The sequence below is a fragment of the Mytilus californianus genome, unplaced genomic scaffold, assembly GCF_021869535.1.
Source record: "Mytilus californianus isolate M0D057914Y unplaced genomic scaffold, xbMytCali1.0.p SCAF_1, whole genome shotgun sequence".
NCBI classification, from domain to species: domain Eukaryota; kingdom Metazoa; phylum Mollusca; class Bivalvia; order Mytilida; family Mytilidae; genus Mytilus; species Mytilus californianus.
In genome coordinates, this window is record NW_026262581.1 from 29,258,228 (window position 1) to 29,284,212 (window position 25,985).

General features: G+C 31.9%; 1 protein-coding gene across 3 annotated transcripts; it reads left to right on the top strand.

The window, feature by feature from the left end:
* Positions 1–1,034: 1,034 nt before the first annotated feature.
* On the top strand, positions 1,035–25,158 carry LOC127701183 (baculoviral IAP repeat-containing protein 7-A-like). Of its 3 annotated transcripts, none has more exons than XM_052205027.1 (6): positions 1,035–1,055; positions 15,890–17,287; positions 17,888–18,072; positions 22,160–22,295; positions 23,549–23,722; positions 24,923–25,158. In XM_052205027.1, the coding sequence occupies exons 2-6, from the start codon at positions 16,333–16,335 to the stop codon at positions 25,120–25,122; spliced, it is 1,650 nt and encodes a 549-aa protein (XP_052060987.1). In that variant the 5' UTR covers positions 1,035–1,055; positions 15,890–16,332; the 3' UTR covers positions 25,123–25,158. The 3 variants fall into 3 exon arrangements, with proteins under 3 accessions (XP_052060987.1, XP_052060990.1, XP_052060980.1); XM_052205030.1 differs by lacking the exon at positions 1,035–1,055 and adding an exon at positions 12,663–12,683; XM_052205020.1 differs by lacking the exon at positions 1,035–1,055 and adding an exon at positions 15,010–15,091.
* Positions 25,159–25,985: the final 827 nt, after the last annotated feature.

The window sequence follows — 25,985 nt, forward strand, 5'->3', positions numbered from 1 at the left end:
TCCAACGTATTTAGTTTGCTTTTAGATTTTGTTTGCCTTTTCGTCGTTCGTTTTTTGCCATCGTATTGTCCGTTTCTCTCTGACTTATGAGTTTTACATGTCCCCTTGATATCTTCCGCCTCTTTTTTACAAAGATGTAAATTATTAGATATTGAATTTGTAAAATCAAATTAAAAATTCCTGCAATGAAAACAAAAATTGATTTTAAAACTCACATGTTAAGCTTTTTCACGAACGATAACGAGATTGAGCTTCTGAAGTCGGTTTCACAAAAAAAACTTACGACTAAGATTGATCGTAAGTCATGAACAATTCAGTATACTTACGATCAATCTTAGCCGTTATAACTGCTTTTGTGAAACCAACTCCTGTAATATAAACATTTCTGTAGCATTCGATGGATAAGTTAATATTATTCCCTAAAGAAGACATAATCTGTCAGTATCACATGCTAAATAATAACATTGAGACACAGCTTCCTTATATATTGAAATGCCAAATTCATGGGAGTGGGGGAAAGCAATATACTCCGGCCAAAAACTAAAAAGTATATCTACCTGGTTGTCAAAAAATATGCGTGGAATACTATGAAGTTTGAGGAAAATTCGTACGTTGAATGAATAAAAAACTGTTTTAAAATTTAAGACGATTACGATCGAAAAAATAAATCAGATAATATTATCTTTTGATTATAACAGACGTTATAGGAATATAAAAATGTAGGAAAATGACCTAAATTCCAGATAAAAAGCTACGAACTCAAGATTTAAACGCTTATGTATAATTCAAAAAGTAGTAGGTGTATTCCACATTTAAATACTTATTTGTGAACCTTTAAATGTGATCGATCATACTAGAATGAAAAAATAACACTTTTGAATGTGTGTAAGTCACGATAATTGTATACATTTATATATCTTCTATCATCTTGAGGACAAATTATGGCTAAATATGGAATGAAAAATACGTGTATCTTTAGTGCTTGTTCGATATATAGATTATTATATATAACGTTCACACAACCCAGTGTTGGTAAAATCATCATCCCATTCTAAGTAAGTCTTAACCATATTTATTTCATATTGAAGGCAATACAAACATATGACTGTAACATCTGAGAAATGTTCATAAGACTTAAAAAGTAAAGATATATGGATATATATACATGCACTTCTAGATCTAACATTGTTGGGCTAAATTTGAGACGAATTATATATATATATATATATATATATATATCATATGTATCTCTGCTTATGCTTATCCGTCCGATCGTAAGTGAATTATTATTCAGCTTCTGCATGGTTTAAGAAATGATTGATGTTTGGTATAAACTTCATATCTGTTAGACAGTCACCTCCTATTTACGTTGTTTAGAGGATTTATTAAACCTGCTGAGCATGGCATTTATAAAGTACACAGCTGTGTTAAGAAATGAATTGTTAATTATAGTCCGTAACTTATGATGTTGAGTTTTAACATGAGATTTTCAGATCTGCAGGACAATCACTTTCTGTTTGATGATAATTTGAATTTTGAAATTTTTCGGAACAGTTTAATCATTTATTATTATGAAACGGGAGTATACCCATTTGCTCCCATGCCTTGACTGATTAGACTCGGGATGTGTATGGACAAAACAACAAATCATTTACCTATACCTATACCACTCATGAAATTGCAATTACATATACAATTGCTTTCGAGACGTGTAGGCCACAGTGCCAGTTCGGCCAAAGTAATTTCGACCATACTCGTTTCGGTCACATTACATTGTATTTTATAATTTTCTTAACATAAATAATATGCATAAATAAAGTGTTTTAAAAGAAGTGTGTTTTGAACCGGATTTTTGTTTTAACAATATACATTTTATCATGATGTGTATATTTGCTGTAAAGAACGAGGACACTATAGATTTTCTTCCGTTACACTTGGTTCAGACTAGAATAACGTTTCCATTTGACTTCGGTGCTTGATTTACATATATTTGATAACAAAAAATAAAAAAATAAACATTTTGTCATTGGTGAAATCGAAATAATTTCTTGAATAGTTGTTTCAAAACGAATATAAGTATGAGAAACATGGACTGCACTGGGAGTTGTTTGTCCTTATTTCACTTATTAAAGCTTAACTATTATACATTATGGATTTTGTTCTGTATTGAAGGCTATATAATGACAAGTAATTTTTCATTTCTTTTTACTTGTGTCTGTGAACAGTTTGCCTATTGTTTTTATTGTTTACCTAATTTGTTCTCTTCCTAAACATGCATGAAATATTAGCCATTGGACGTTAAGCAACCAATAATCAATCAATCAATTTTAATGTAATAAACAATTTGTTCTCGCCGATTTGCTATTCATTTATTTCATATTAAGGCAATTTTCAAAAAATATTTTTATAAATAGAATCTTAAATCCCCAACATCAAAACTTTCTATGTGTTATCTCAATGTCGTATTTGTTTTAACATGAACTAATTGAACTTAAAATTGTTTGAATACGTTCAAAAATATATTTTTGATAAACTAATACTTTTCGACAAATTAAACAGGAAGCCATTTTCTTTATTTCAAACATAGATAGAAATCGATTAGAATTAAATTACTACTTTCGGAAACAAACAAATTCAATTTTTAGAAATGTATGAACATTTTGATCAATGAAAATATATAGCACTGAATAACATTGAAATGTTATCATTGTTAAAATAAACAGAAGTGAAATTTTAAATTTAATATCTAAATAAGGCAAATATCATTTTTATAGTTTAAAATAAATAAAAAGTTTATAATGTTTCGTCAAATTTCCAAATTTGACTCGCGAGTTAAACAAATACAGAGAAAACAGATCCTTTAACTTAATCTTTTATTTCATTTTCGGTTCATTTTATGGTTGTATTTTTGCTTGTGATTTTCCAGAATTTAAAATTGTTTTTGTAAAGTTTAAATTAACAATAGATGTATATATATATATATATATATATATATATATATATATATGAAGTATTACAGATCAAAAGAATTTGAAAAAAAAAAAAAATCTATAAATAGTTCTCGTGAAACCTTTGTCTTGGAATATAGATTATATTTCATATACGCTTGAAGATCAAGAAGCTCAAATGTAAACATATTAATGGACAACTCATAGGTAAAAGTTTAAGTTATAGTTACTGTAGTAAAAATTAGCATGATGTAGTGCAGTTTTTTAGTTATAGAATATTCATTTAGGATCCTTCTCGGCTTTCGTAATTTATCATACATCTATCGATGCTTTAATGTGTAATATAGCAAGGCTGAACTATTCATTAGATTAGTCTCTTTTATTTAATCGTGCTCAGAACAGGTACATGTAGTTCTGTATGGTCTATATTTCATACTCATAAACTGCATGGGTATGAGTATACACATCAGTAATTTTTCAGTCAATATTTTCCCTTTTGATATGGTTTTGTAAGTTAATCTTTCTCTTTTTTGTTAATATGTAATATATATATCTTGATATACCCCCACTATATAAACCCCATGAGTGTATAAATGTTTGTATTTAATATTTAATCATCGAGATTGCGGAGAAATTTATGACAGTATTTTATAGATTTTTTTGCTAGATATAATTTCAATTGTCGGTATTATTCGACATCTGTGTTCTCCGATGCACATACACATGTAACATCTAGCAATTAAAGAATTCCGATAAACCCAGTGTTAGAGGTTCTTTTAAACTGGTGGTTAGGTGAATGTTTTTCAGCTCCATGTTGAAGTCCTCGCTGTGAGATTGAGATGAGGGACCGCAATAAAATGCTGTTCCTTTCCTGTTGTTTTTTATGTGCGCTAATTTAAATGATTTTGTATCATGAATATTGATACAATATATCCGCTCTTTTCCGTCATGTTTTGACCAAAACATTACGTATAATGTTCGGTTAAAATCGACGTCTTTGTTTTTCTTAAGAGGATTTTATACAAATCCTTGGCAATACAAGCATTTGTACAAAGTTTCTTAAACTCGAGTTTTGGAGGCACCAAGATCATACCTCAAATTATTGGTGTGAGTGCAACTACGGCATGTTAAAATATATAGTTTACAATTACAATATTCTTAGGTAACTGGCAGTTACATAGTTACAAAAAAGGGTTAGAGTGATAATGATGTTCCATCGTGATTGATAAAATCCCTCTCTCTCCTTTTCTCCAGTTGATTGTTAAACTTTCCTATTCATTTTTTTTTCTGTCGTTTTATTTACACCACTTCAAAAATAATCCGGTGGATGTTCATTAAACTACCAAAAAAAAATGAAATTAAAAGAAAATTTTTCTAAACTATTTTAGTCTTTTCCTACGCCATTACAAGAATTATGTACATTTTTAAAAGCCCAGCAAAAAGGAACGTCTGTTTTTACAGTCTAAATTTGCTTATGAAATTCCAAACTTTGGAAAATTCCGTTGTAATTTGAGAATTCATATGAAATGATGTCGGATTAGGCAGCAAAACATAATTTTTAGGATGAGGACAGAAAAAATAGATTCGAGAACTATAATTGATTATTTTGTGCTTTTATTTTGTTTTATAAAAAGACCATAAACCCACTTATTCATGGTATGGTATCAATATTTCTGACCTGACACTACGTACTTTTTATTGCTTAATTCTTTAGAATTTAATATGCAATGTTTCGGGTTCTTTCGGGAATAATCCCAGGTAAACCCTCATCAGAGGCCGACCTTTATATATTTATTTTATATCTAGTATAGTAGATAGATGTGTGTCTGTTTCATAACAGTTTTTTTTTCAAATTTACTACACGTGCATATAGGTCTACGTTGTAGCTAGTCTTTTTACAGACTAAAGAAACTGACCAAGTAGATCAGCACCTTTGGTTAATTATTCATATATATAATGAAAAGACTTATTGTCTTTATTCTCGTAATCTAATCTATCATAAATCTACACGAGATCTAATAGAGATAGTAGTTATCAGTGCTATACTGTTGAATTCACACTAGACTGTCGTGTATGTTTTAACACCTATTTGATAATATACAACTGTCTCCATGTTTAACAATTGAAGAGGTTTGTGTAGATACCATGTCGGGTCTATGCATGAATATATCAGGAACCATTCTGTTTTCCCTTGTACGTGATCTCTTGAAATAAATCGGCATCACGTCTTTTTACATCTGTTTCACAGTATAATGATTGTATGCTAAAGCCTCCCGTGGTGGGGTATTGTGAATCAATGTCTTCGGCTTAATGATTAATTATCATGTTGCCAATACTCTTATTGTTTTTTAAACCAATATCTGGTTTGGATTTAGATAGTTATCTTTATTTGTTTTTTTGGCAATCGGATCTTTCCGAATTATATACCAAATTTCGTTATTACCGTGTTAAGATATTCATGATATTTCTGCCACTTGTTTTCTAATATTTGGTTTCTTTCGAAGTTGCTGTCTGCATCTATGCTCACTTAGCCTAACTGTTTTGTTAGAGAGAAATCTGCAAGACATTTATACTTTAGACCGTATTTATACGATTATCTTATAAGTACATGTTGCTATTGTTTCTAAGAATTCTCGTACCTTCAGAAGGAATGAAAACAATGTACTATTTCAAATAGTTGTTCACTTTGTTCACCTTCTTCATTAAATATATTAAATCCATCAATTCTCATTCTTTAGTGGAATTTAATATTATTTTTGTAGGATATTTCTCTGTTTTATGTCTATGATTATGGTTGAATATAGCAATATCAGATATTTCCAGGGAGGCAACTCTGCCCATTGAAACGCCAACGATCTGTTGCTAGTATAATAGTATAACTTTCGTTGTTCATTGACAATCATATTTATTTGTTATTAGTTTCCATGTAACCTTCAACGGCTTGACATAATAATTATTATCGATATTAGTTGCTTAACGTCCTGTTGCCAATATTTCATGTATGTTTAGGACTGTGATATAGTGATGACATAAGGTTGTTTGCTAGTATAATAGTATAACTTCCATAGTTCGTTGACAATCATATTAGTTTGTAGTTAGTTTTCATGATACCTTCTAAGGTTTGACATGATACAGCGATAATTAAAGATTGTTGGTTGCTTAGCATCCAGTGGCAAATATTTCATGTATGTTTAGGACTATGATATCTGGATGACATAAGGTTGTTTGCTAGTATAATAGTATAACTTCCATAGTTCATTGACAATCATATTAGTTTGTAGTTAGTTTTCATGATACCTTCTAAGGTTTGACATGATATAGCGATAAATTAACGATTGTTGGTTGCTTAGCATCCAGTGGCAAATATTTCATGTATGTTTAGGACTATGATATAGTGATGACATAAGGTTGTTTGCTAGTATAATAGTATAACTTCCATAGTTCATTGACAATCATATTAGTTTGTAGTTAGTTTTCATGATACCTTCTAAGGTTTGACATGATACAGCGATAATTAAAGATTGTTGGTTGCTTAGCATCCAGTGGCAAATATTTCATGTATGTTTAGGACTATGATATACAGATGACATAAGGTTGTTTGCTAGTATAATAGTATAACTTCCATAGTTCAATGACCATCATATTAGTTCGTAGTTAGTTTTCATGATACCTTCTAAGGTTTGACATGATACAGCATCCAGTGGCAAATATTCCATGTACGTTTAGGCCTATGATATAGTGATGACATAAGGTTGCTTGCTAGTATAATAGTATAACTTCCATAGTTCATTGACAATCATATTAGTTTGTAGTTAGTTTCCATGCTACCTTCTAAGGTTTGACATGATATAGCGATAAATTAACGATTGTTGGTTGCTTAGCATCCAGTGGCAAATATTTCATGTATGTTTAGGACTATGATTTAGTGATGACATAAGGTTGTTTGCTAGTATAATAGTATAACTTCCATAGTTCGTTGACAATCATATTAGTTTATAGTTAGTTTTCATGATACCTTCTAAGGTTTGACATGATACAGGTCAGAAATATTGATACCATACCATGAATAAGTGGGTTTATGGTCTTTTTATAAAACAAATCTAAGAATTCGATTGGTTGCCGTAATAATTATCATCTATTATTCAATTTACATAAGGCTCTAATAATGACCTTTATTTCAACAAAGCGCAATTCTGCCATTGATCACTGACACCATTGATAATCATGGGTCATACTAGAAGATATTATAAAAACAAGAAAAGAAATAAAACAAAGAATAAACATATAAGATTTAAACACAATCTTGCTATTGAAAATAAGAAACGGGACCTAAACTTTCATAAAGAGTTCGTCCTTAACTTATCTAAAAGAAATATAACTGAAACTGAATTTAAAGTTATAGCAAAAGGTTTAAAATTTTTTCCTACAAACAAATGTAACCACAGACAATTGATAAAAGATTTTCAATCATTTGAGAGGTCGTTGCGACTGAAATATTATTTCGGTACTAATGTACGCATAGCAACTAAAAACCACCCTTTCAAAATTAAGTCTAACTTTCAAGTTCCAATCATTGGCGATAATTCAATAGAAAAATAAATTTTCTACACAAAACACGAACTATCAAAATATATGCCGAAGACTAAATACAATATGTCTAAATCGGAACGTGAATGCATACAGAAATTAAAAATCAACAATACTATATGTATTCATAAAGCCGATAAAAATAACACGACTGTAATACAGAATAAACGTGGTTATCTTATTGAAGGCGAATCCCAATTAAATGACGGTATTCACTATACTAAAATAATAAATATTGACATAGAAAACACCAGAAAAATAGTCAATAATTTTTTAGCATTTCATGTATGTTTAGGACTATGATATAGTGATGACATAAGGTTGTTTGCTAGTATAATAGTATAACTTCCATAGTTCATTGACAATCATATTAGTTTGTAGTTAGTTTTCATGATACCTTCTAAGGTTTGACATGATACAGCGATAATTAAAGATTGTTGGTTGCTTAGCATCCAGTGGCAAATATTTCATGTATGTTTAGGACTATGATATACGGATGACATAAGGTTGTTTGCTAGTATAATAGTATAACTTCCATAGTTCAATGACAATCATATTAGTTTGTAGTTAGTTTTCATGATACCTTCTAAGGTTTGACATGATACAGCATCCAGTGGCAAATATTCCATGTACGTTTAGGACTATGATATAGTGATGACATAAGGTTGCTTGCTTGTATAATAACTGAAACTGAATTTAAAGTTATAGCAAAAGGTTTAAATATTTCATGTATGTTTAGGACTATGATATAGTGATGACATAAGGTTGTTTGCTAGTATAATAGTATAACTTCCATAGTTCATTGACAATCATATTAGTTTGTAGTTAGTTTTCATGATACCTTCTAAGGTTTGACATGATACAGGTCAGAAATATTGATACCATACCATGAATAAGTGGGTTTATGGTCTTTTTATAAAACAAATCTAAGAATTCGATTGGTTGCCGTAATAATTATCATCTATTATTCAATTTACATAAGGCTCTAATAATGACCTTTATTTCAACAAAGCGCAATTCTGCCATTGATCACTGACACCATTGATAATCATGGGTCATACTAGAAGATATTATAAAAACAAGAAAAGAAATAAAACAAAGAATAAACATATAAGATTTAAACACAATCTTGCTATTGAAAATAAGAAACGGGACCTAAACTTTCATAAAGAGTTCGTCCTTAACTTATCTAAAAGAGATATAACTGAAACTGAATTTAAAGTTATAGCAAAAGGTTTAAAATTTGTTCCTACAAACAAATGTAACCACAGACAATTGATAAAAGATTTTCAATCATTTGAGAGGTCGTTGCGACTGAAATATTATTTCGGTACTAATGTACGCATAGCAACTAAAAACCACCCTTTCAAAATTAAGTCTAACTTTCAAGTTCCAATCATTGGCGATAATTCAATAGAAAAATAAATTTTCTACACAAAACACGAACTATCAAAATATATGCCGAAGACTAAATACAATATGTCTAAATCGGAACGTGAATGCATACAGAAATTAAAAATCAACAATACTATATGTATTCATAAAGCCGATAAAAATAACACGACTGTAATACAGAATAAACGCGATTATCTTATTGAAGGCGAATCCCAATTAAATGACGGTATTCACTATACTAAAATAATAAATATTGACATAGAAAACACCAGAAAAATAGTCAATAATTTTTTAGCATTTCATGTATGTTTAGGACTATGGTATAGTGATGACATAAGGTTGTTTGCTAGTATAATAGTATAACTTCCATAGTTCATTGACAATCATATTAGTTTGTAGTTAGTTTTCATGATACCTTCTAAGGTTTGACATGATACAGCGATAATTAAAGATTGTTGGTTGCTTAGCATCCAGTGGCAAATATTTCATGTATGTTTAGGACTATGATATACGGATGACATAAGGTTGTTTGCTAGTATAATAGTATAACTTCCATAGTTCAATGACCATCATATTAGTTTGTAGTTAGTTTTCATGATACCTTCTAAGGTTTGACATGATACAGCATCCAGTGGCAAATATTCCATGTACGTTTAGGACTATGATATAGTGATGACATAAGGTTGCTTGCTAGTATAATAACTGAAACTGAATTTAAAGTTATAGCAAAAGGTTTAAATATTTCATGTATGTTTAGGACTATGATATAGTGATGACATAAGGTTGTTTGCTAGTATAATAGTATAACTTCCATAGTTCATTGACAATCATATTAGTTTGTAGTTAGTTTTCATGATACCTTCTAAGGTTTGACATGATACAGGTCAGAAATATTGATACCATACCATGAATAAGTGGGTTTATGGTCTTTTTATAAAACAAATCTAAGAATTCGATTGGTTGCCGTAATAATTATCATCTATTATTCAATTGACATAAGGCTCTAATAATGACCTTTATTTCAACAAAGCGCAATTCTGCCATTGATCACTGACACCATTGATAATCATGGGTCATACTAGAAGATATTATAAAAACAAGAAAAGAAATAAAACAAAGAATAAGCATATAAGATTTAAACACAATCTGCTATTGAAAATAAGAAACGGGACCTAAACTTTCATAAAGAGTTCGTCCTTAACTTATCTAAAAGAGATATAACTGAAACTGAATTTAAAGTTATAGCAAAAGGTTTAAAAATTTTTCCTACAAACAAATGTAACCACAGACAATTGATAAATGATTTTCAATCATTTTAGAGGTCGTTGCGACTGAAATATTATTTCGGTACTAATGTACGCATAGCAACTAAAAACCACCCTTTCAAAAGTAAGTCTAACTTTCAAGTTCCAATCATTGGCGATAATTCAATAGAAAAATACATTTTCTACACAAAACACGAACTATCAAAATATATGCCGAAGATTAAATACAATATGTCTAAATCGGAACGTGAATGCATACAGAAATTAAAAATCGACAATACTATATGTATTCATAAAGCCGATAAAAATAACACGACTGTAATACAGAATAAACGTGATTATCTTATTGAAGGCGAATCCCAATTAAATGACGGTATTCACTATACTAAAATAATAAATATTGACATAGAAAACACCAGAAAAATAGTCAATAAAATGGTATACCGTTTGAAAGAAAATGATGAAATAGACGAAATGTCTTTCAAATTCTTACGAGAAGAAGGTAAATCATTTAAAACTCCAAAAGCCTACTTCCTTCCTAAGATTCACAAACTTAGTACGGAAACATTAGAAATGTACCAAAATAGATGTATGAATAAAGAAAAAGTACATGTACCAGGTCGACCGATTATTAGCCAATGCTCGGGACCACTGCTAAATATTGGAAAATACCTAGATTATTTTCTTCTTCCACTGGTTAAGACACAAGATACATATCTATCAGATACTAGCGATTTTATCAGATACATAGAAAATACTCACACGGAACAGAGTGATTTTCTTGTTTCCTATGATATAACATCGTTATATACTAATCTTAATTTCAATGAAATTAAAACGGCTATAGAAAATACGCTTACAGACCATGTAAATCAAGAATATGATATTAAAAGACCATCTACAGAAAGTCTACTTGATATCCTTAGTATTTTACTGACAAAAAATGAATTTACTTTTAATGAAAACGCATATAAACAAATCGTTGGCGTTTCAATGGGCGGAGTTGCTTCCCCGGAAATATCTGATATTGCTATATTTGACCATATAAATAATATTATAGAACAATATCCATACATAGATAATATTAAATTTCATAAACGAATGAGAGATGATGGCTTTATTATATTTAATGGAAGCAGTGAGCAAATTAAACAACTATTTGAAATAGCAAATAAGAAACATAACCTGCTGAAATTCACGTTTGAAATAAATACTCATACTATGAAATTCTTAGATGTTGTATTGTATAAAGACAAACAGGTCACCACATCTAAGATACTAGATGTAAACTGTTGCACCAAACCCACTGAAAATTTTCAGTATATACATAGGAGCTCGAGTCATGCTCATACCTGTTTCTCTTCTTTTAGTAAAGGAGAAGGGACTAGAATTCTTTGAAACACCAGCAGTAAGGACGAATTCAATAAACGTATTAAACTGTTTATAGATAAATTATCTAGACGGGGATACACGAAAGAAATTGTCAGTCAAATATTGCACAAAATTCGTCACGAAGACAGACAGTTACAACTTCGGAAGAAACAATATAAGAATAAAATAACAGGCAGAAATATGTTCATTACAACGTATCATTATAATGCTGAATATCTTAAAAAGATTATAACAAAGTTCTGGTATATAATTCGGAAAGATCCGATTGCCAAACAAATATTTAAATCTAAACCAGATATGGGTTTCAAAAACAATAAGAATATTAGCGACATGATAATTAATCATTAAGTCGAAGAACCCCTCCACAGGAGGCTTTATAATATAGTGTATACTGTGAAACAGATGTAATAAAGACATGACACCGATTTATTTCAATAGATCACGTATCTGAGATAACCGACGGTTTCTAATATGTCCATGTTTCTACCCGGCAGGGTACCTACACATATTTCTTCAAATGCTAAACATGGAGACTTTTTTATATTATCATATAGATGATAAAACAAACACGCCAGTATACCCTGAATTCAACAATATGACATTGATAAATGATAAATACTATCTCAACTATATTCCGTGTAGATTTATGTTGAAGTAATTAGTGATAAAAATAAAGACAATAAGTCTCTTCATTAATTAAACAAAAGTGCTGATCAACTTGGTCAGTTTCTTCAGTCTGTAAAAAGACTAGCTACAACGTAGACCTATATGCACGTGTAGTTAATAAATTAAAAAAAACTGTTATGAAACAGACAAACATTTATCTATGATATTAGATATGAAATAAATACATAAAGGTCGGCCTCTGATGAGGGTTTACCTGGGAATACTCCCGAAAGAACCCGAAACATTGCATATTAAATTCTAAAGAATTAAGCAATAAAAAGTACGTAGTTTCAGGTCAGAAATATTGATACCATACCATGAATAAGTGGGTTTATGGTCTTTTTATAAAACAACGGAATATAGATTATATTTCATATACGCTTGAAGATCAAGAAGCTCAAATGAAAACATATTAATGGACAACATATAGGTAAAAGTTTAAGTTATAGTTACTGTAGTAAAAATTAGCATGATGTAGTGCAGTTTTGTAGTTATAGAATATTCATTAAGGATCCTTCTCGGCTTTCGTAATTTATCATACATCTATCGATACTTTAATGTGTAATAAAGCAAGGCTGAACTATTCACTAGATTAGTCTCTTTTATTTAATCGTGCTCAGAACAGGTACATGTAGTTCTATATGGTCTATATTTCATACTCATAAACTGCATTGGTATGAGTATACACATTAGTAATTTTTCAGTCAATATTTTCCCTTTTGATATGGTTTTGTAAGTTAATCTTTCTCTTTATTGTCAATATGTAATATATATATCTTGATATACCCCCACTTTGTAAACCCCATGAGTGTATAAATGTTTGTATTTAATATTTAATCATCGAGATTGCGGAGAAATTTATGACAGTATTTTATAGATTTTGTTGCTAGATATAATTTCAATTGTCGGTATTATCCGACATCTGTGTTCTGCGATGCACATATACATGTAACATCTAGCAATTAAAGAATTCCGGTAAACCTGGTGTTAGAGGTTCTCTTAAACTGGTGGTAAGGTGAATGTTTTTCAGCTCCATGTTGAAGTCCTCGCCGTGAGATTAAGATAAGGAACCGCAATAAAAATGCTGTTCCTTTCCTGTTGTTTTTCATGTGCGCTAAGTGATTTTGTATCCTGAATATTGATACACTATATTCGCTCTTTACCGTCATGTTTTGACCACAAAATTACGTATAATGTTCGGTTAAAATCGACGTCTTTGTTTTTCTTAAGAGGATTTTATACAAATCCTTGGCAATATAAGTATTTGTACAAAGTTTCTTTAACTCGAGTTTTGGAGGCACCAAGATCATACCTCAAATTATTGGTGTGAGTGCAACTACGGCATGTTAAAATATATAGTTTACAATTACAATATTCTTAGGTAACTGGCAGTTACATAGTTACAAAAAAGGGTTAGAGTGATAATGATGTTCCATCGTGATTGATAAAATCCCTCTCTCTCCTTTTCTCCAGTTGATTGTTAAACTTTCCTATTCATTTTTTTTTTCTGTCGTTTTATTTACACCACTTCAAAAATAATCCGGTGGATGTAAGAAATTTTTTTCTAAACTATTTTAGTCTTTTCCTACGCCATTACAAGAATTATGTATATTTTTAAAAGCCCAGCAAAAAGGAACGTCTGCTTTTACAGTCTAAATTTGCTTATAAAATTCCAAACTTTGGAAAATTCCCTTGTAATTTGAGAATTCATATGAAATGATGTCGGATTAGGCAGCAAAACATAATTTTTAGGATGAGGACAGAAAAAATAGATTCGAGAACTATAATTGATTATTTTGTGCTGCTCGAAAACTTACTTAATCTAAAATTAAATCATGATATCAATGTTGAACCACTGAATGGATAATAATGTGTAATACTATCCTTTGCGATTCCATATTATTTTCTTGGTGAAGCAAAGCATCTTTTAGTCTATTCAAAATAAATAATAGAAAATTAAGATTAAGAATAGAATACTATTAAAAATGAATTTAATATATAAAACCTGTGAGGCAAATAAATTATTGATAATTTTCAATTTTATGTTAGTTTTGTTTTCGATCTTCAAAGATTTAATTCTCAATACTTCTATGGGCAGCTTTAAATGTATGCCATAAATGTACATCTAGGGTCTGGATGGGGTTTAAAGAATAGAGAATGATGGGCCAATACTACGCAAAAATGGGCGAAAAAATAAGGCATACAGAAAAATAGGCAAAACAAATAATGGGATGCTTAAATAAAATGAATAGAGAATAATGGTTAAAATTTATATATAAAGAATAGAGAAAAGGGTTTACACCATTACTGAAAAGGATACAGAATTGAAGGACCGCCCATCCAGGACCTCCGGGATCCTTTATGTCATAAATGTTTATGAAGACCAAATTCCGATCGTGATTTCAAATCACAATGCAAGATAAATTCTTTTCCGGCACATGCCAAATTTTATTAAAAAAAATAATTTTGGAAATATTAATCACATGTAGTGATTAGACACTTTACGGATATCATTAAAATATTTACCCAAAAAATCCCCTTTCCTAATTACCTTTAAAATAAAAACTTTAGGTGACCAATAATTGCTTATATCCACTTATTTGAACTCTAGTGGATAGTTTTTTCAATGGCAACTATCACAACATCTACTTATTATTAAATTGGATTGTCACCCCTTGTATTTAATCGTTATGACGACACCAGGAAGTAAGATAAAATTTTAAATAGATCTATTCAATTGCAACAATGAATTTATTCGACATGACAACCAATAACAACGCTTAGCGCTTCTTTTAAAACCCGCTCAAATCATTTTAAACGGATGTTTGTTGCAACAAGGTCAGTTTTATTTTTCCTATACCAAGAAGGCGCAACTATGTGCTAAATTGTTTTTAAAATCTATTTTTTCTTTTTCAGAAAGATTAAATGTTTCAGTGGCGGATTTATGGGGGGACCGGTGGGGGTGGGGGGGGGGGGGGGGGGTGGGGCGGGGTGGCTTGGGGTGTGAAACCCTCCACTTTTGATGGACAATATTTTATTTTTTAGCATACAATCATCCAAAATATTTTCGCCTCTCTCTACTTGGCGGGATATAAACTGTTTTATGGAAGTATGCCCAACTTTCAAAAATCTTTGATCCGCTCTTGTGTTTTTATTTATTAATGGTGTTGATTTATTTTTAAACATTTCTTCAACAACTTCGCTTAAATACACATTTGACTTTGACTTCAGTTCATACATATATTACATTTATATTTCTGTATTTAGGCGTATGGTTTCAGTTTTCAAAGCTACATACTAGATATAATGCCAAATGCATACACCTGTATACATGTACATGTATCATTGAATATTCCATATCACACCAGAGTGAATACACATTGCATTGGCAATAACACCCGTACTAGAGATGGGCGACCGTAACTGTGCGGGATATATATAATAGATCATACACTGTCACGTTCGGTCTGACAAATGCATTAAAAGATACTTTAGTTATTTTGCAATTAAATTACACTTTATAAGCTAAACATGTTTTATTTCTACCATGTTATGTAATACCGGGTACTTGTTTCTTTTTCATTGTTAAGTATCAATAGCTACTGACGTTATAATGTGAAAAGATTTATGTTGTAGAATGGATGTGACTAGACTATACACGGGAAAAGATGCTTACGTGTATTGCACTCTCAACATTGAACGCATATTTCTCACAAGTCGTCAGTACACATAAGGGGGAAGCGATCAACGATTTTCAAAAAGAACGCGGATTTAATATAAGCTTTTTTATAACGCTTCTTCTTGATAGTTCTGTTAAGCATTATCCAGAATTTTTGGAAAAAACAGATACAAGAGTGAGTGGCTGTATTTATTGATTGTAATGGTTTTTTTTGATAATTCAGAAGAATTAAAAATTCATAATACATATCAAGAACAAACGTTTTATAAAGACAGTTATATTGATGTCCCATAGGAAAATCTGGATACCTCAAACCGTTATATAGGACGTTAAACAATTAACATTCCATCAATCAATCAATCAATCAATCAACCAATCAATCAACCAAACCGTCATAATAATGTTACAACAGCCTTTCTACCAGAGTTCTCCATTTCTTCCTCCAGACGAAAGCACAATATGCCAAAATAGTACAAAACTACCCTTACAGGATGCTATGGAGTATGAAGGTGCAAGATTGTCAACTTTTGCAACATTTCCAGATATTCCTGGTATCTATGCAACTAAACTTGCAAGAACTGGATTCTATTATTCAGGAAATGGTGATGAGGTTGTTTGTTTTAAATGCAAAATTACACACAAAAACTGGAAACGGCATGATTCTCCATCAGAAATTCACAAGCTAATTTCGCCACTTTGCGATTTTATCAAACAAAATTCATGTAGCTCCAAATTCATGGAACATTCCCAAAATATCACAGAAGGCACTGTTAGCAATGGTGCATATTATAGTCCTAGCGAAGGAACTGAATGCGACAAAACTAAACCACCGATAAAAAGTACCGTTGCTCAACAGAGCTTGAATATGCATACCAATGGAATAGAGACTCAAGGAAGTGAGAATACTAACACAATTAATCAACATTTAAACAACTTCATATACGATGTTTCACAAACGTATGGCGTAGGGATACAAAGTAGTCCATGTGGAATAAATCAAAGTTTAATGAACAACACTAATACTGATATAACGAGGACAGAAGTTTACCAAATTGCAAATAATTACTCGAGTAATAATACTGGCAGCTTGACCAGAATTTCCCAGACAAATTTATCGACTATGAATTGCAGTACTAGCGCATTAAACAGCCAGATATTGAGTCAAACAACTTCTAACGATAGCACAATAGCTAGTAAAGCTCCACTTGAACCAATGACGATGGGGATTTGTATTGATACCCCAAAGTATTCAAAATATGCCACCAGAATATCTAGACTCGACTCATTTAAACATTGGCCAACATATTTGACACAGTCTCCAGATGAAATGGTTTCAGCGGGATTCTTTTTTACAGGTACAAATCGTTGTTCATCAAAAAAGAAAAAAATAAGAAATCTTTTGATCAAATCTTTATTGAAGTCAATTTTAAAATAAAAAATGTCTTGAGTTCCTTTATATAACACAATGTTTGAATTTCCATACAATTAATTGAATAAAAAACAATATGTTAACTTGTAGGTCAGAAACTGACTAATTATCAGTGACCGAACCAAACTGTACCTATTTTCACTCCTGGTGTTTATGGATTTACACATACCTCATAATTAGGCCAAAATAAATAAAATAAAGTATTAACTGTCACACAATCTGCCCTGTTTAAAGAAATGGCATTTTCTATTAAGCGCCTTTAAAGTAACAAAGTCTCCACTCTAAAAGAGTCAAGCTTTCAAAAATGTTAAAAAAGGTCCCTTTCAATCGACACTATTTTTTCATCATGTAACACGTGTATAATTTTGGCCTTAGTTTGAATTAGTTTGCGGTGAACAGTGATAAAGTATTACACTTTGTACGCAAATTAAGTTTATAACAGTAGTGTTGTAATACATATGATTAAAAATAAGCAGCATTTCTATTTATTTCAAAATTTTACATCATTGAAAATTTTATATTAAAGGTACCGGGGATCATTGTCGCTGCTTTTTCTGTGGCGGTGGCTTGAGAAACTGGGAACCAGGGGATCAGCCGTGGATAGAACATGCTCGCTGGTACCAGAACTGTGCATTTGTGCGAAATTGTAAAGGTGAAAGATTTATACGAGATGTTCAAACAACCAACATGCAAACTGAAATAGTCGAAAAGGTTAGTTAGAGAGAATGGTTTGTTCCAAATGCAATTATGAAAAAAGTGCAATACTTTACAAGCTTAAGTTATGTCTGTGCATTACAATTACGGCCTCTTTGAATGTGTTATTTCACTGAGTTTTGAATATATTTACGCATCTTCTGAATGAAATCAAAATAACAGTATAAATTCATACTAGTGCTTAAAATTATAGAGCGGATCATACTGCAAAGAAGAAGAAATTATTTTTGTTCTGATCTACGGTGTCAGTCAGTAGCATGTGTTCCAGTATTGGCACGATTTATATGATACATATATATAGCAGAAAATTTGTTGAAGGAGGCTATTACCCGACAGAAACTAAAACAGAAACATATTGTTCGCAAATTTTAAGTTCATAAACTAAGTATGTAATCATGCTAAAACTAAGGTTGCAACACCATTAGTCTCAAAATTGACTAGTATGACAGACTTGGCATTTCTTTCTATATTAAAGGCAACTCACATTAGTTTTGTGTGTGTGTGGCGGGGGGGAGGGGAGGGGCGCATGTTTTTTTAACAAATTGCTGGATTTCAAATTTCTTGAAACAAAATATTTCAGAAGGAAATTGAAACAATGATGTGTGTCTTAAGACAAACAATCCGTGTCCCCCTTTACAAAAGACAGATGGTCGCCGTCTAAATATCAACGGAGGCACTTGCTTGTCTCTAAAAAAAATTACCTATACACTTTAATATATTAAGGCAATTTTTTTTCAGAGACAAGTGCCTGTGCTAAATATATCTGGTTATATGAAATCGTACGTTTAATATTTTGTCTTTTCAAGCTTGTGTTCATGTGCGTACGTGACAAAAGTTATTCCAGAAACGCGTGTTGCAGAAATAATACCCTTTTTACATAACGTACAGAAAAAGATTTAAACTACATGTATTCGGCGAACTCCGTATAGAGACAATTAGCAATCGAGATTTACAATAACTGTCGGACTCGGAGTCCGAGTACGAGTACGATTACAAATCATACAGATAGGCTATAGGGGTGATCTCAAAATAATGTGTACACTAATTAATATTACCGTGTTCAATCTTTGTGTGGTGATAGGACAAAACCATTTATCAAATTAATTGATTTTTTTTACTGAAGGGTAGAAAGTGCGCTACGTTTTTAAAAGCTCGCTAACAGATATGTTCAGAATTTAAAAACTTTCACAACAAATATTTATTGCTCCAGTTATATGTTTTTGTTTTACTGATTGCATTAAAAAACAACCCCTTTTCAAATTTTAAAAAATGGTCCTTTCATATCTGACGAATTATTTAAAAGGAAATTGGATAATACTATTGTTCAGTTTGTTTTTTTTTAATTTATTTTTGTTTTGTTTTGGGGCTATTTGTTTCCATCGTATATAGTCTAAGAGAATAGTACACAGTGCTATATGAATATATTTTCGTTTGCCACAGATTTAATCTGGCACGCACTAGTTTGAAAATTCGTGCGCACGACTTTTAAACTCGTACGTACGACTTTCAAACTCGTGCGCATAACTTTCAAAATGGTGCGCACGGCTTTTAAACTCGTGCGCAAGTTCGTAAAGGGTCAGTCAAGCTTTGTTTAAAAGTTTTGCTTAAGAGTTTAAAAGTCATGCGTACTAGTTTTAATGTCGTGTGCACGAGTTGTAAAGTAGTGCGCACTAGTTTCAAACTGATTTAAACTCCGTCAAACGAAAATATTTATATTTACATGGCACGTAAGGGGCTCCGTAGTAATGTATACTCCTGTTCGCATTGATTTTGATAAGAATAAAAGGACAGAGTTCCAATGTCCACCGCGTTTCACATATTTTATCTGTCCAAGAGCAATACCAAATTTTACAAATACCTGGCAATAATTGTACACGTGAGAGCAGTGCCACTTACAAGCTATTTTTTTATAGAATTTGCATTTTTTCCAAGAGACATATCACTTTTAAAAATAGTTAATCAACACTGATTTTCGAAGTGTCCGAGACACTCCTGATATACACCTTTTATGTAAATCTATAAAAACCTGGGAAGAATTGTACGGAGCCCTGTTGGTCTCACACAGATTATAAAGTGTCTTTTAAAGTCCTGCGCTGATGATGTGTAAAGTCTAGCGCTGGAAATGTAAAGTCTAGCGCTAGAGATGTAAAGTCTAGCGCTGGAGATGTAAAGTCCAGCGCTGAAGATGTAAAATCTAGCGCTGAAGATGTAAAGTCCAGCGCTGGAGATCTAAAGTCTAGCGCTGGAGATGTAAAGTCAAGCGCTGAAGATGTAAAGTCTAGCGCTGGGGATGTAAAGTCTAGCGCTGGAGATGTGTAAAATCTAGCGCTGGAGATATGCAAAGTCTAGCGCTGGAGATGTAAAGTCAAGCGCTGGAGATGTAAAATCAAGCGCTGGAGATGTAAAGTCTAGCGCTGAAGATGTAAAATCAAGCGCTGGAGATGTAAAGTCAAGAGCTGAAGATGTAAAGTCAAGCGCTGAAGATGTAAAGTCTAGCGCTGGAGATGTAAAGTCTAGCGCTGGAGATGTAAAATCAATCGAATTATACGAATTCCAAACAAAAAAAATTAGAAAATTCAGCAAAGAGTCAGAATGCAGCTTTCTAAAGGTTCGTTATGCCAACTATCAGCTATCTAAGGGTTCTTTATGCCCTTTTTCTGCTAGCTAAGGGTTCCTTATGCCCAATATTAGCTATCTAGGGGTTCGCTATGCCCACTATCAGCTATCTGAGGGTTCTTTATGCCCCCACTATCAGCCATCTAATGGTTGTTTGCTGGTCATAGTGTGCTTCATTTCTTCTTCCGTCTATAAATTTTTTTATTCTCGTTTTGGTATTTTCTTACTTATTTTAGTGAGTTTCTGACTCTTTGCTGAATTTTCTAATTTCTTTTTGTTTGGAATTCGTATAATTCGATTGATTTTACATCTCCAGCGCTAGACTTTACATCTCCAGCGCTTGACTTTACATCTCCAGCGCTGGACTTTACATCTTCAGCGCTGGACTTTACATCTCCAGCGCTAGACTTTACATCTTCAGCGCTTGACTTTACATCTCCAGCGCTAGACTTTAGATCTCCAGCGCTGGACTTTACATCTCCAGCGCTAGACTTTACATCTTCAGCGCTGGACTTTACATCTCCAGCGCTAGACTTTACATCTCTAGCGCTAGACTTTACATCTCCAGCGCTAGACTTTACACATCTTCAGCGCAGGACTTTAAAAGACACTTTATAATCTGTGTGAGACCAACAGGGCTCCGTAGAATTGTATATACAGGTAAAGAAAATGTTAATTTATTTTTGGAATAGACATTTAAGTTTTCTGTATGATTGTTTTACCGGTGCCAGAATAATCTAAATCAACTCCGAGGCCTTTAAACAATATTGGAACCTGTTTTGTGATAAATGTTTCATACCTTCATGGTTACTGCGAACCAATTGCATTAAAGATTCTTTGAAGCTTCAAGAAATACAAGAGCATCATACATATTATCTGTGACAATTACTTCAGCTTTCGCTGTTCCATTGCTTGCATTTATATCTCCATTATCAGGCCCATTATCCATTTTTTGAAATTCATGTTCCTCTACTGCTCATAAGGAGTGGGTGGCTCCTGATCCTCGTCAAGATAAAGATGTTGAATTATTTCATCAGCCATACATGACACAAACCAGACAGCAGATAACCAGAAAGCCGGAACACAAAAAAGAGAATGTGTAAGAGGCTCAACAGACTCATTGAAGAATACCGAGTCTCCTTTGAACACGTTGTTAGCGAATGGAAATGTTATAAAGTCATTGGAACTCGTAGGAGGCTTCCTAATACTGTAATGAGTAAAGTACAATGTTTACAGTAATTTTATTATTTTGAGATCGCTCCCGACATTTAAACTGTCTTATTCGGACTCGGGTCGGAGTCATACACTTATTGTAAATCTCTATTACCGACTCTCTCAATGTCACACTAGAAGGTTCATAGTGCCGAATATATATGTTTTTCAGTTGAATATGTTTTATGGTCTTCTATTGTGAATTATTTACAATCATATTAATAAATCATTAATGGGTTAGAACTGTAAATTACAGAATGAGCTACCTAACCCTAAAACGCCACTGGATGACTTTAGAAACATTCCTTCAGTAAGATCTGTATCTCAGTTTGGATATGACGAAAAGTTAATCAAAGAAGCCTATGATACTGTCAAGAAAGCTGGAACATCAGGTATATTTTATACTTAAGATGATAAGTAAACTTGATAAGAGTGAGACATATGTATTAGATACATCTTCAGGGAGTTAGCCCGAATGGGTGTATCTAATTTACACTAAAATATTATTGTCAATGCAGAATGATAGTTTTCAATAATTTATCAAGGGGTGGGGGGTGGGAGGGGGGACTCTCAGCGATTTGATCATATGTTATTGAAAAGCATGATAAACATGATAAATGCAGGGTATCCAATTTCATTTAACGACATCTTGGGGTAAATAAGTATGTAATGCTTTCAAACAGAGCTGAACTTTAAACCTCTAACTCTGGACTTTATCTTCAGCGCTGGACTGAACATCTCAAATACTTTACTTGATATCTTAGTCATCGGTCGACTTTTTGTCTTCCTCGCTTGACTTGATATCTACTGTGTTCCACTGTGCACCGTCAGTTGTTTCTTATATGAAATCATTTTGGCATTATTGCTAGTAACATAGTATCTATATAAAAATAAGAAGATGTGGTATGATTGCCAATGAGACAACTCTCCACAAGAGACCAACTAGTCTATTTGTTTTATTTTATTTTTCATATCACCTGATAAAAAGTTTTATTTTTCATATCACCTGATAAAAAGTTTTATTTTTCATATCACCTGATAGTAGAGGCAAACAGACCTTGTCTGTATCATTCTTTAGTGTGATGTAAAGTTCCTAACTCTAATGTATTTGTACAAAGTCTAAAGTCACAGACAAAACAGGAAAAATACTGAACTCGTGGTATGACAAAAGTTTTAGTATGTTGAACTTTATATTTTAAGTCATTTGATTATTAATTCTTGGGAATGAAGTCTAAACAGTAATTTTGAACGAATTTACACATGAAATTAAAATTTAATGCCTACGTCAGGAGTGTCTTCTCGTTCAATTTTCCGCTTTTGTTCTACAATTGTACTTCAACATAGCGTTTACTCGTTTATTCAACACTAAATTGTTGCATAGATCACTTTTAAGGTTCATATCAAAAATTTGACCGAACATCTATGTCAAATACACATTTTTTTTTTTATTTATTTTTTATAGTTTTTAAAATGTTGCATTAGTTCTTGACCAAAATCTGAAAGGTGCAGTACCATTTGCGACTTCTGGTGGATCTGTGTCACGTATATTTATGTTAAGGTATTAACATGTAAAGAATTATGAATATGATTGCAGTCTCAAAAGAAATCTTTAACGACCTACTTATACATTGTGTTTTTTTTTTAGATATCACAAGTACCGTACTTCTTGAAACTATTTTCAATTTAGAGGAAAAATCGAACCAAACCCAGGAAAATTCAAATAAAACCAAACCTCAAATAGAAGAAACGCGATCAGCAATCGGACCTGCAGCTACAACACAAGTAAATAACGAACCTGCAAGTGATCCTGAGCTTGAATGTACGTATTTTTAATACTACTGTAATAATAATGTATTATTGTATTGTTGATATTATATATTTATTTAACAAAGAATATGTAGTATTGATCCTTGTCTGCATATTTACCTTTAAGACTTTTATTGTGCTGAATGTATACGAAATGTCACATTGATGTTTACCCCAGGGCGACCTTTAAGACTATGCATATTAAATCTTAAACCGGCAGCCAAAATAAATTTACATGTTACACTTTACCGAAATTTCCGTCCCCCTTAAAAGATGTCATTGGTTCGAAAATAAGAATATGGCTAACCTTCGAGTTAAGACTTTGGAGTTCGAGTAGGAATTATAGTTAGTATTCGTGTTCAACTTCGAGTGCTTATTCATTCCATATAAATTTCGAAGTAATTGCAAAGTTCGAGATAATCTTTGAGCTAGTGTTCAAGTTCTTTATTTTAAATCCCACTGGGAATTTCACCAAATTTTGACTTAGTATTCATACAAACCTATATGTTCAACACTTGGAAATTTTCAAACTTACTCTTTTTCGAAAATTATCTTAAACTCGACTATCAATTCTAATTCTAACTCCAACTGTTTTCGGTTTTTATACATGTACATCCTTGGCTTTCAAATATTCGGCTATGAGCGTTCTCGATGAAGGTAAATCCAGAAAATCGTTCGGATGCATAAAATCTATCAATTGTTGTTTTAGTTTTTTTACAGCAGTGGGTCGATACATGTACCGCTGCTGGTGGACTATCAGTCCCCGGGGGTATCATCAACACCGTAGTCAGTACTCTGTCACTGACATGATTTATAACAAACATTGATTAACTTATTAGTTTATAAATTTACGAAATATTAAAAACAAAAAAGACGAAGATTTCAACTCTCTCGGGCAAAAATAACCTAAGATGGATTTGGTTATTATTTGAGGTCCTTTTTAGTCGTATAGCTCTTCATTTGTTTCGGTTCTTATACACCCTTGGTTTTCAAATATTCTGCTTTGAGCGTTCCCGATGAAGATAAATTCGGACGCATGACATTTATAAAGAATTGTTTATCATTTTTTTACCCGATGGTCAGCGAAACTCCAAAAATAATGATTACCATTACTGTTTTGTATCAAATTCAAGTGTTTTACGGCGGCAAAGTTTACTGAATGCTGTGTTAAACGTAATGCATATACATAACATCGAATCATTTTAAATTTCAGTGTCGGTTAGAAGTCTCGAAGAAGAAAATCAAAACCTGAAAGATCAGCAGACTTGTAAAATATGCTTAGATGAACCAATTGCAATTGTGTTTCTACCCTGTGGCCATTTAGCTGCCTGTGTCACCTGTGCGCCTGCGCTTAGAAGATGTCCAATATGTAGAACTTTTATCAAAGGAACAGTAAAAGCTATAATGTGCTGATGTATTTAAAATGTATAAAATTAATAAAAAAAAAAATAAAACAAATTTTGAAATATTTATAATGAGCATGCTAAGTAATATAGTTTTACATAGAAAAATCAGGAGGAAATAAGTTTTAAAAAAAAACATGCAAATTCCTTATCATGCTCAAAATAGACCTATGAGTTGCTACGCACATGTAGACAGAGGCGGATTTAGTAGGAGCAGGGTGCTTGGGTCCCCTCATAAGGCTAAATTTATAGTAAATGCAGACTTTTTACTTGTTCAAACTTTGTTTAGTTTGCGGAGGCCCCTTTTTTCAAAATCCTGGATCCACATCTGGTGGTTCCCCTGTTGCGAATCTTTATAGACAATGTGATTGAATATTAGGTTTAAACTCGAATTTTATGGATTGACTAACACCTTCGTTACATACATGTGAGCTTTGACTTGACATGATATATGTTTTTCAAAACGTATCACAACGTAAACAGAACCAAGTCCGAAAAATGACGAATGTTAGAGCAGTTATTTATGACTTTTCAATAACGTTATTGCCGTTTGTTTCCTAGTTTAATCGATTGTTGAGCTCTGTCAAATGTCATTTCTATCGAGTGGCATTACTTTTTCCATTAGTGAAAAAAACCCAATTATTTCCATCAGCTGAAAAAAATATCGAGAATATTGTAATATTACATGTATTATTTAGGAATAATTTCTTTTATCTCAAACACAATTTAAAACGGAAGCTTATATGTTCTAAATGATTCAAGACCATTGCAACAGGAATGAATGAACTTAGAAAAAATCCTTATATGTTTTCCGGTAGAGTGAGTTTATTGTATTTTTATTTAAATAGATTTAAATATACCGTTGAGATCAAC